The 12,959-nt window shown below is 41.4% G+C and overlaps 1 protein-coding gene across 1 annotated transcript in view; it reads left to right on the top strand.

The window, feature by feature from the left end:
* Window positions 1–3,358: 3,358 nt before the first annotated feature.
* Window positions 3,359–12,959, top strand: part of PRSS48 (protease, serine, 48) — a 16,270-nt gene continuing 6,669 nt past the window's right edge. Inside the window, exons 1-4 of the mRNA XM_011956506.1 lie at window positions 3,359–3,410; window positions 6,004–6,166; window positions 8,347–8,612; window positions 9,391–9,560. Coding sequence (XP_011811896.1) covers window positions 3,359–3,410; window positions 6,004–6,166; window positions 8,347–8,612; window positions 9,391–9,560 — 651 coding nt within the window. The remainder of the gene's footprint in view (window positions 3,411–6,003; window positions 6,167–8,346; window positions 8,613–9,390; window positions 9,561–12,959) is intronic.

Genomic DNA, 12,959 nt, shown 5'->3' with positions numbered 1-12,959 from the left:
ACGGGGAGGTTGCAGTGAGCCGAGATTAGGCCACTGCACTCCAGCCTGGGCAACAGAGCAAGACTCCATCTCCAAAAAAAAAAAAGAAGTCCAAAGACCTGGGACAACCACAAAATCCTCAGAGGGAAAGGACTGTCCGGTCAAGATTTTTGCTCCTGTGGTAAGTCAACAGAAAGATCTGTCCAAAGCTTTCAGGTCTCTGCAAAATGAATAATAAGCTACCTTTACTCTAAACATGATCACAAGGCAAATCTCAAACTGATGTCTGCCTTTTTGAAAAAACTATACTTGAGTTAACCCAACAGCTAAAATTGTCTGTGAATACCATAAATTAATTGGAATACTCACATAGATGGTTGTGCTATGAATAAGAAATCTTTTTCTTCAATGAAATGAGCTGGAGAAAACTGCTGGTTGTAATGTTAATTTCAGAAAAAATTAAGGTGAAAAATACTAACAGTCATTATATAATGAAAAAATCACAGTTAGTGGCAGAAAACTAGAGCAAATACATAAACCAAAAAAATAAAAAATAAAAAAAATTGGATATACAAAACAAGAACCATTAAAAATGTATACAGAAACTATCACAAATGTAACAGTAGTAGGAGATTTTCATCCCAATCAAGCAGACACAAATGAAAACAAGTGAATCTGAAAAACATACATTTGGTAAAAATTCATGGTGTGGCAGGGTTTGCTTAAAAAAGCAAATGAAAATATTTTTTTTCATGTGTTCACTTCTAAAATCTTTTAAAATCTATTTAAAGAGGTAAACATCTTTAAGCTACTTTACTGAGATATAGCAAACCTGGCATCTGCCCTGCCACAATAGCACCTGCTGCTAAGCTGGCCATATTTCTGCATCTCCATCTTCTCACCTTCCCATATAAGGGTACTTACCCCAAGGACAGTTAATCCATGGCCATGAACCTACAGCCTAGTTAAAAAAGATAATCTGTACCAAATAAGACGTCTTGGGAGTCTGAACTGAAAACAGGGAATAACTTGAGCAGTTTATAGTAGGACAGAAAGAAACGACACGGAATGTGGTTGAGCCATATTAATAGCAGAGAACCAGAGAGAAGATCCTGCTATGAGCTCTTAAGCTATCAAGAATCCAGAGCTCCTTTCAGCTCTGGTCTTCAGGGTTGTCCTATAGCAGCTCCAGGTGTCCTTGTTATCCTGTTCTTATTGTTCCATAGACATCTACATAAGTTTGCTAGGGCTGCTGTAACAAAGTACCACAGACTAGATGAACTTAACCAACAGAAATTTAATTTCTCACAGTTCTGAAGCATGGAAGTCCAAGATCAAGGTATCAGCATGACTGGTTCTTTCTGAGGGCCATGAGGGAAGGATTTGTTTCAGGCATCCTAGGCTTGTAAATAGCTGTCTTCTCCCTCTGTACATGTAACATATATGACATTTCCTCTTCGAAGGACATCACTCATATCAGATTAGAACCCAACCTAATGACCTCTTTTTTAATATAATTACCTCTTTAAAGACCTTATCTCCAAATATTGTCACACTCTGAGGTATGGGAATACAGTTAGGACTTCAAGATACATGTTTGAGGAGACATAATTCAGTTCAAAACAATAGCTTTAAAATAATCTCCTCTTGATTTAAGCTAGCTTAAGTGAGCCTCAGTGGCCTAACTGAATAGTTCTTACCAAAATAGCTACATTTTCTGGTCTTCCATTATTATTTGAGACAGGTTCTTTCTGTCACCCAAGCTGGAGCACAGGGGTACAATCATAGCTCTTGTAGCCTTGAACTACTGAGTTCAAGTGATCCTCCTGCCTCGGCCTCCCGAGTAGCTGGGGACTTCAGGTATACGTCACCACACAGGCTAATTTTTAAATTTCTGTAGACACAGGTATTGCCCAGGCTGATCTCAAACTCCTGGCCTCAAGGGATCCTCCCAGCACAGCCTTTCAAAGTGCTAGGATAACAGGCGTGAGCTACCACACCCAACCACCTCTATTACTGTTATTATTTTTTTACTTTTAATTTTTTTTTTTTTTTTGAGATGGAATCTTGCTCTGTCACCACGCTGGAGTGCAGTAGCGCCATCTTGGCTCACTGCAACCTCCGCCTCCCAGGTTCAAGCAATTCTCCTGCCTCAGCCTTCCAAGCAGCTAGGACTACAGGTGTGCACCACCACGCCCAGCTAATTTTTGTAATTTTAGTAGAGATGGGATTTCGCCAGGCCAGGATGGTCTCAAACTCCTGACCTCAGGTGATCCACCCGCCTCGGCCTCCCAAAGTGCTGGGATTACAGGTACGAGCCACCACGCCCGGCTTATTACTTTTAAACTATTTAATGTTTCTTTCAAGCATCCCAATATTTTAAGTTGCAAGACAGCAGTAACGTTTTAATAGTTCATTGAATTCTGCCTCTACAGACTTAGCACCCTATAAACAATTGGCACAGAAAGCAAAAGGCACAGTGAAGATTTCTGAGGCAGATGTTGTGGTGTACCACCCAGACCACCCTTTATAACTGAAGCATTCATTCCCCTAGCAGCTAGGAGTGTTGGCTGCTGACAGTTCACAGATAAGTCCTATCCCAAGAACTGCCAACAGAGCCACCTCACCCAAGGTAATGCCACCTCCTAGGAGGTGGCCTGCATCCAATTATGCAGACTTCTAAGAGCCCATCCTTCTTAGCTCAGTACAGAAAATCTCTAAGGGCCACCTCAGCTTCAGAGAAACTTGTGAGATAGGCTGAGGCCTCTGTTGCAAATGCATCACAGTTCAACTCTCCCTCTAACCAATCCTACTACCCACCCAAGAGGTGCTGATCCTGAGACCACTCTAAAATAAATTTCCTGCACACAAATCTCTGTCTTAGAGTCTATTTCCTAGGAAACCTGACTTGCAGTGCAGCTAACACTATAACAGAAATGAAAACAAACAAACAAAAAAATGCAGAAAAATTCACCAGATACTGGGTTCATTTCCTCTTTTCCATTTCTTGTTCTTAGACAATCGTGTCCACCTTCTATCTCCTTGCTAGAGACGGGGTCCTGTTCCTTCCAGTGCCCTCAAGCAGCCACTCCTCAACACCACAGGCAGAAACCCCAGACAGCAGGGGGCGCCGCACACCCCAGTTCCTCCGGGACAGCAGGGGGCGCCGCAGACCCCAGTTCCTCCCCTGGGTCCTGCAGTTGCACTTCTGAAGTCTGGTCCCTTCAGGATCTGGCAGAGGGTGAAGACCAAAGGAGAGGAGGAGGTGAAGCAGAGGAATCCGTTTAGGAGGAGAAACTAGTTCTGGCGGCTCCCCACTGGCCTCTTCCTGGGAGCCTGAGTCCAGGAAGCAAGAAGCGCTGGCTCTGAGGGCAGAGACATGGGCCCTGCTGGCTGTGCCTTCAGGCTGCTCCTTCTGCTGGGGATCTCAGGTGAGTGCCAGGGTGGGGTTGGGAAGGAAGACGCAGAGGATTTTTACTCACGAAGACATCATATACAACAATATGACACTTCACCCATGGGATGTTACTTATGAGTAGTATGGCCTGAGAAGGTCCTGAGAGGCTACTATATACCCAGCACCGTTCCAACGCTCCTGATTGGAAATAGCAGTACACACACACACACGCGCACACACACACGATCCCTATCTTCGTGGGACTAATCAATGCACATATTAAATGTATAAATTATAAGGCATGTTAGAAGGTAATAAGTACTATGAAAGGACAGGGGCATCTGAAGTACAGGGGCAGGAGTGTTGCAATCTTTAGAAGGGTAAAGAAGGCCTCACTAAGAAGTCATTTGAGCAGAACCGAAGGAGATAAGTAAATTAGCTAAGAGGATCCAGGAAAAGAGCATCTCAAGCAGAGGGAACTGGAAGAGCACAGTTCAATGATTTCAGGTATACGCTTGTTCATTTATTTTTCTGGTCCACACGGATTTAAAAGAAGGGTATACTGGCCAGGCACAGTGGCTCATGCCTGTAATCCCAGGCCTTTGGGAGGCCAAGGTGGGCAGATCACCTGAGATCAGGAGTTCAAGACCAGCCTAGGCAACATGTCGAAACCCCATCTCTACAAAAAAATACAAAAATTACCGGGGCGTGGTGGCGGGCACCTGTAGTCCCAGCTACTCAAGAGGCTGAGACAGGAGAAGTGCTTGAGCCTGGCAAGTGGAGGCTGCAGTAAGCCAAGATAGCGCCACTGCACTCCAGCCTGGGCGACAGAGTAAGACCCTGTCCCCTCAAAAAACAAAAAACAAAAAGGGTATGTTGAGAGAGCAAAAGACAGGTAGCAAAGAAGAAAGATACACGAATACTGCAAAATGCCAATTCAGTTAAACCAAATAGCACAAAAGTAAACAGCTTGCAAACCTCAACTGCATCTGAGGGCATCATTGTATTTATAAACTAACACACTTCATATTCCTGATGGTGACTTTGAATCAAGTAAAAGTTAAATTTGAATCTTCATAGAGCATATATATTTTTTTTAAGAGACAGAATCTCATTCTGTCACCCAGGCTAGAGTGCAGTGGCACAATCATAGCCCACTGCAACCTCAAACTCCTGGGTTCAAGCAATCCTCTCACCTCAGCCTCCCTAATGGCTGGGACTACAGGCTTGCGACCACACCTGTTGTGTTTGTGGCCCAAAAGAGCTGAAGACAAAAAAAAAAGCCTGACTGGTATTTAGGAAGTGATTTGCGAAATATAAGAAAAGTCTCTAATACAGCACCTGTCTCCAACATTTCTTTTTCTACTTCTATGCCCTGTCTCTGGTCATTCCTAGTTTGAGAGTCCAATGTGACCTAGGGTTTCCTTCTGCCCTGCCTATCTCACCACCATTTTTTCCTTTTTTTTCAGACAGGGTCTTGCTCTCTCGCCCAGACTGGAGTGCAGTGGCATGATTCCAACTCACTGCATCCTCCACCTCCCGGGCACAAGCAATCCTCCTGCTTCAGCCTCCCAAGTAGCTGGGACTACAGGCATACACCATCACACCAGGCTAATTCTTTATATTTTTTGTAGAGACAGTGTTTGGCCATGTTGCCCAGGCTGGTTTTGAACTCCTAGACTTCAGCAATCCACCCGCCTCAGTCTCCCAAAGTGCTGGGATTATAGGTGTGAGCCACGGCGCCCAGTCAATCTTACCACTTTCATTTGTCTGGTGGTTCATTTATGTAGTCATGCAAATATTCACTGAGAAACTGTTGTGTGCTAGATACCAGCTAGAGCTCACGGTTGTATGCAGTGTGCTGCTGTCAGTGTCCACTTCTCACCGATGAGGGAACCTCCACAGATAAAGCTGTGGTCCAAGTGTAGGCTGACCTGCCAAGGCCAGCGCCCTGCAGCAGCATCCTGGCCACCTACAACACGGCTTGAGTATACAGGTCACCAGCACACTGGAGAAAGCAGAGAGAGGGAAATGTGGAAATCTTTTTTTTTCAATTTTTTTTAGAGACCTGGTTTCACTATGTTACCCAGGCTGGTCATAAACTCCTGGCCTCAAGCACTTCTCCCACATCATCCTCCCAAAGCACCAGGATTACAGGCATGAGTCACTATCCCTGGTTTAAAAAACAATAATAAATTTTAAGTTAAATTGTGTTTCATGTATGCTGCTAAAGGCAGCTAAATATGTTTGTGAAGGTTCCCACTAATAGGTAGAAGCCATTTGAAAATTTTGGCCTTTAACACCAATCTGGAAAATTTAAATATAAAGGAAGGTTCTCTGTTCAGTGAATCTAGATATTAGATGTGTTATTATGTATTAATGATACCCTATTTATTCCTTAGGGTCTTGCTCATGCTCTTTTCCCAAAAAGAAAGAGCTGCAATCAGGTGAGTGGTCTCCATTTTAAGCCTAAGACTGCTGGGTGTGGAACCAGAATAGGATAGAGTATGGTGTCTAGGGAGGGTTCAGGCCCTAGGAATAGATGGGAGTTTGGGAATGATGATAAGGTGGGGCCAGAGAAAAAGGACTCCTAGGTTTCCACATTTCCCTTTCTTCTCTTTCTGTAGTGTGCGGGCGACCTGTATACTCAAGCCGCATTGTAGGTGGCCAGGATGCTGCTGCAGGGCGCTGGCCTTGGCAGGTCAGCCTACACTTGGACCACAACTTTATCTGTGGAGGTTCCCTTGTCAGTGAGAGGTGGATACTGACAGCAGCACACTGCATACAACCGTGAGTTCTAGCTGGCAGCTAGCACACAGACAGGTTGTCAGTGAATATTTGCAACACTTCATGGATGAACCAACTGACAAATGGAAGTGGTAAGATAGGTAGGGCGGAAGGAAACCCAAGTCATGTCAGACTATCAAACCCGGAACATCTAGAGACAGGGCATAGAAGTAGAAAAAGGAAAGTTGGAGACAGGCACTATATTAAAGACTTTTCTTATTTTTTGCCAAATCACCTTCTAAATACCACTCAGGAGATTTCTGTCCTAAGTTTTTTGGGGTCATAAACACAATCTGAGCTCTAAGAGCCACTGCTGTGAGATAAGCAACTTGTCATGTGGTGAGTGTCCCTGTGGAGAGGCCCATGTGGAACCCACACCTCTAGTCAACAGTGAGAAGACCCAAAGCCTACAACATAAGTGACTTTGGACCCAGATCGCCCCAATAAGATGATTGCAGCTCACCTTGACTGCAGCCACATGAGAGACCTTGAGTCAATGGTACTCAACTAAGTCACACCTGATTCCTGACCCATAAAAACTATGAGATAAATATTTGTTGTTTTAAGCCACTAAGCTTTATGATAACTTGTTATGCAACAATTGATAACTAATACATACAGAAATTAAAATTCCAGGACTCTTCAATAACAACACTGAAAGTTCAAATAAAATAAGCCAGGTGTGGTGGCTTGCACCTGTAATCCCAGTTACTCATGAGGTTGAGGTGGAAGGATCACTTGAGCCCTGGAGTTCAAGGCTGCAGTGAGCTATGATTGCGCCACACATTCCAGCCTGGGTGACAGAGTGAGACCCTGTCTCTAAAAAAAAAAAAATTAAGTTTTCAAAAAAACTCAAAGAAAATAGAGTAATAACTTCAAAATGCTAAAAGAAAATTATTTCCAACTTAGAATTCTACCCATATGCAAACTATCAATCAAATGTGGGATAGAAGTAAAACATTTTCAAATATACAAAGCAGCAAAAATGTTACCTCTCATACACATTTTCTCAAGAAGTCATAGGAGAATCTGTTCCACCAAAATAAAGGGGAAAAACAGGAAAACACAGAATCCAGACAAAAGGGGAATGAAACACAGAAGAGAATCCCTAAGAAAGTCATAAAGGATAAAGAAAGTGCCAAGATGATGGCTGTGTAGCAGCCCGGATTAGAACAAGAAGGCAGAGGGCTCCAAAAAAGATAGTATTGATAGAATGCCTGACAAGTTTGAACAAAATGAGAGGAGATTTACACTTCTGGTAGAGAGCCTGGGGAATGAGACTGTTGATGGGTATAAAGATAAAAACAAAAAACCAAAGTGAGCCCACTTACCAACTCCAGGAGAAGCAAAAGGTTTTACAAGAAATGTAATCACCCAATAGGATCCAGTAGTGAATAATGTTTACATAGTCACAAGAACAAACACATTAATGATCTAACAAAAAGTTATGATAACACTGGCTAGGAGGATGGGTGGAATGGAAGTCGGAGGTGGGGGGTAGAAAGCGATGTGTAAGAAAGCTCAATCCTCACCTTCTACACTAGGAACTCAGGATTCTAAAACTGAAAAAGAAAAATCAAGAAACAGGTATACATAGGGTTTCTTGAAAACACTTGAAAATTACTAACAGCTAAAAGAGTTGAAAGTCATTGCCTCTAAATAGTTTGAACTGAGGGTGGTGGGGCAGATAACTTGTTATTCATTATTTATTTATTTATTTTGTACATCTTATCAAACTACATACAAATAAATACACTATTTAACTGTGTATATGTATTAACTGTGGTTACATTTTGCTTTAAAATTTTATTCAGAAATGAAGGTCTAGTGCTCAGAACAGGAATCAGTATGGACAATAAACAGCAATGTCTATTAGGCATACAGGTGATAGTTGAAACCATGGAGAATGGGAGAGGTAAATGAGAGAACCGGAGAGAAAATACAGGACAAAACAAGCCACAAACCTCTAGGAAGAGACCACAGAAAGAGTGGTCAGGGAAGGACGGGGAGAGAGAAAGAGAGGAGAGAAGGAGACAAATCAACCCTAGTTGAGGTTGGAAGTACCATGGTTAATTCTCAGTTGGCTACCCTCCTTTCTTGACTAGATACTTAGTGCTACATATAGGCAGCTTGTTCTGACCCAGCTGCAGGCCATAAGCAGGCCTCCTTTCTTTTCTCTGTAGGACCTGGACTACTTTTTCATATACCGTGTGGCTGGGATCAATTAAAGTAGGTGACTCAAGTAAAGGTGTGAAGTACTACGTGTCCAAAATCGTCATCCATCCCAAGCACCAAGATACAACAGCAGACGTTGCCTTGTTGAAACTGTCCTCTCAAGTCACCTTCACTTCTGCCATCCTGCCTATTTGCTTGCCCAATATCACAAAGCAGTTGGCAATTCCAGCCTTTTGTTGGGTGACCGGATGGGGAAAAGTTAAGGAAAGTTCAGGTGAGAATGGGCAGACAGAAGGGTTGTTTTATATGTCACCCTTTTGTACTCCAGAACATTCCTATTCTAGGCATATCCTTACCATGGCAAATATTTTTCAACAAAACCGATCAATCTAGTGATATTATCTATACGTTTTTAAATAAAATATCTTTTTTGACATTTATATTTTTATGTTATTTACTCTTACATCTTGCAGAGTCTAGCTATAGCTGGAAGAGCAGATACTAAGAATTTAAACACATAACTACCTCTCTCAAACAGAGGTTAACAAGCCTGATTTAAAGTTTGGAGACAGTCTAGTGTTTTTTAACTGTTTTTAAAGTTTTGTGTCAACTCTTTCCCAAGTTGGAGTAGAGACAAGACAGGAACTGATCTACAAGCAAAAAAAGGGCAGTTGACCTCCGGCCAGGCCGACTAAGCAAAATCCCTCTTCAAAAAAAAAAAAAAAAAAAAAAAAAAAAAAAAAGGGAAAGGAACAAGTTTTAGAATCCTTTAGAATACTCACACCTTTACTCAATCAGAATTTGTCAGCAGTACTTGTTATGTAGAACAATGACTCAATTTAAAAAAAACCTCAAAGCAGCAGAAATAATTTAGAATTACTGAGTTTTAGATTTAAGTGTACCAAAAGATCCAACCATAAGCAAATATGATTGGAAAGGGATTGTAAGCTGCTTTTGGATTCCCATTCAGAGACTTCTGCACATCATGACTGAGTGCTGCCCCTGCACTTTTCCAGGTTGCTTTAATCTTTTGTTCCTGTCTTCCTCCACAGATAGTGATTACCATTCTACCCTTCAGGAAGCAGAAGTACCCATTATTGACCTCCAGGCTTGCGAACAACTCTACAGCCCCATCGGTATCTTCATGCCAGCACTGGAGCCAGTCATCAAGGAGGACAAGATTTGTGCTGGTGATACTCAAAACATGAAGGACAGTTGCAAGGTCAGGGTTTGCTCTTGAGAATTTTTTCTTTTAAACATGAGATCCTAATTCGGATCCAGGTTTTCCTATCTGTAAATAACAGTGGATTGGGAGTCAGGAGATGAGGGTTCTAAGAATAACTCTTATGTTACCCTGGACAAATCACTTAACTTGCATCTGTGAAATCAATTTCTTCAACTATAAGATTATTGATCTAGACCAATGTTAACCACTGGTCATTGGACTTTTTTTTGTTTGTTTTTTAATTAGAGACAGAGCCTTGCTCTGTCACCCAGGCTGGAGTGCAGTGGCATGATCATAGCTTACTATAGCCTCCAGCTCCTGGGTTCAATCAGTCATCCTCCCACCTCAGCCTCCTGAGTAGCTGGGACTACAAGCTCACACCTCACCAGGCCCACATACTTTTTTCATTTTTTTGTAGAGATGAGGTTTCACTATGTTGCCCAGGCTGATCCCAAATTCCTGGCCTCAAGCAATCTTTCCTCCTTGGATTGCTAGACTTTTATAGACTTGTATATTTTCATAAGTATATTATGAGGTTGAAGCAGAATTGCCAACTTTTAAATTTTTTCAAGTAAGAACATTTCATTCTATACCTAAAAGATGTTGTTCTATTGTCTCCTGGTCATAACTGATGAAAAATCAGCCATTATTTGCATCTTCATTCCATTGAGTGTAATGTGTTGTTTTGCTCTTGGCTGCTTTCAGTATTTTTTTCTTTACCTTTGATTGTCAGCAGTTTGAACATGATGTACTAAGTGTGGTTTTCTTTGCATTTATCCTATTTGGGGTTCACTGAGTTTTTGGTTTTTTAAATCTATTCTTTAACATCTTTCACCAACACTTGGAAATTTTTCAGTAATGATTTCTTTAAAAACTATTCTGCCTCATTTCTCTCTCCTCCCCTTCTAGATGAAACCATAAACTTGTTAAGTTATACCTTTTGGTATTTTCACACAGGTCCATTTTATTTTTATGTTTTTCTCTCTGTTCTTCACATTGGATACTTTTAAATTGATCTATATTGAAAATCACTGCCTCTTTCTGCTGTCACTTACATTTTACTTTAAGTCCGTCTAGTGACATTTTTATTTCAGATTTTGTATTTTTTAGGTGTAGAATGACCATTTGGTTTTATTCTCTCCTTCTCTCATCCACACATACTTTCTAGATCTCTGCCAAGATTTTCTATCTGTATATTAGAAATATTTTCCTTTACATGTGTTGATCACAGTTATAATAGTTGCTTTAAATCCTTCCTGCTAATTCCAAAACCAATCTGAGTTATCTCAGGGATATTCTCCAACAATTGCTTTTTCTCATGAGTAGCATTTTCCAGTTTATCTTGGAAAACATTTTCCTGTTGTTCTGTTTATTTTAATATCTAATCATTTTGGAATATATCCTGGACAATGTCAGTAGCATGGTGTAGGGAGTACAGATTGTTATGCTTCTCTAAAGAATGTTGATTTCCTATTTCAACGGGAAGTCAACTTGGCTGACCTCAAAATCCAAACTGGATCTCTCCTGTGATAGGCATCAGCAGTTATTTTAGCCTTAGCTGAGCTGCCTGGAGTCTAACCTACACGTGTGTAGTTCAGGGTTTATTCAGAAATTTGAGCAGAGTTTATATGCAGAACTTGGAACTCTCTCTTTCTCTGTGGCTCTCTCCTTTCTGGTATATTTCCCTTCACTTTCTGACTGCTAAGGTCACTTTAAACTCTATTCTCTGATTCCTCAAGTCAGTAAGACTGTGGGTTTCTTTCTAAGTTCCAGTCACTATGCGTGATAATAACTGGGGCATGCTTTAAGGGAAAAATCATTTTTTTAAAAAAAGAGTGTCATCCTTTTCTTCCAAGGATTGACTCTAGTTTCTGCCTATCAGCCACTCTCCACTGCCTTCAGAGAGTAGCCTTTTATATGCTGTCCACAATTTATAACTGTTATCCGAAGCAGAGTTTGTCAGAAACAAGTTACTCCCATAAGAAATTTTAAAAACAGAAAGAGTCTTACGAAGGGCAGAATATACTTTCTTCTTTTTTTTTTTTTTTTTTTTTTTTTGAGACGGAGTCTCACTCTGTCACCCTGGCTGGAGTGCAGTGGCCGGATCTCAGCTCACTGCAAGCTCTGCCTCCCGGGTTCAGGCCATTCTCCTGCCTCAGTCTCCCGAGTAGCTGGGACTACAGGCGCCCGCCACCTCGCCCGGCTAGCTTTTTGTATTTTTTAGTAGAGACGGGGTTTCACCGTGTTAGCCAGGATGGTCTCGAACTCCTGACCTCGTGATCCGCCCGTCTCGGCCTCCCAAAGTGCTGGGATTACAGGCTTGAGCCACCGCGCCCAGCCTATACTTTCTTCTTAAGTGCCCATGGAACATTCTCCAGAATAAACCATATGCTAAGCTGTAAAACAAGCCTCAATAAAGTTGGAAGGATTAAAATTATACAAAGTGTATTTTCTAATCAGAATGGAGTGAAATTAGAAATAAATAAGAGAGAAATATGGAAATTCACAAGTATGTGGAAAGTAACACACTGCTAAATAACCTATGGGTCAAAGGAAAAAAAGAATCATACAAAAAAATTAGGAATATTTTGAGATGAATAAAAATAAAGAAACAACATACCAAATCTTACGGATACAGCTAAAGCAGTGCTTAGAGATACATTTATAAATGTAAATGCCTACAATAAACAATAAATCTCAAATCAGTAACCTAATCTTCCATATAAGACACTGGAAAAAGAAGTTCAAGATCAGCCTGGGCAACATAGTGAGCCCTTGTCTCTACTAAAAATTAAAATTTAAAAAAATTAGCTGGGTTTGGTGGCACAAGCCTGTAGTCCCAGCTACTTAGGAGGCTGGGGCAGGAGGATCCCTTGATACCAAAAGTTCACATACGTAGTGAGCTATGATCACACCACTGCACTCCAGCCTGGACAACAGAGCAAGACTCTGTGGCTCTGTCTCTTAAAAAAATAAATACGTAAATAAAATTTTAAAAGGCTGGGTGTGATGGCTCATACAGCACTCTGGGAGGATAAGGTGGGAGATTTTTTTTCAGCCCAGGAGTTCGAGACCAGCCTGGGCAATATAGTGAGACCCTGTCTCCACAAAAAAAAAAAAAAAAATCAGCCAGGTATGGTGGTACACTTGTAGTCCAAGCTACTTGGGAGGATCATTAGAGCCCAGGAATTCAAGGCTGCAGTGAGCTATATTTGCACCACTGTGCTCCAGGCTGGGTGACACAGTGAGACCCTGTCTTAAAGGGGTGGGGGGAATAAAAAAACTAAACCTAAAGAAAATATAAAGAAGGAAATAAGGGATATAGTGGAAATTACTAGAGAACAGAAACACAATAGAGAAAATAAACAAAAGCAAAAGGTGGTTTTTTTTTTTTTT

The sequence above is a fragment of the Colobus angolensis genome, unplaced genomic scaffold (assembly GCF_000951035.1).
Source record: "Colobus angolensis palliatus isolate OR3802 unplaced genomic scaffold, Cang.pa_1.0 Scaffold111, whole genome shotgun sequence".
Taxonomy (NCBI): domain Eukaryota; kingdom Metazoa; phylum Chordata; class Mammalia; order Primates; family Cercopithecidae; genus Colobus; species Colobus angolensis.
This window is presented reverse-complemented; position numbering and strand designations above follow the sequence as displayed.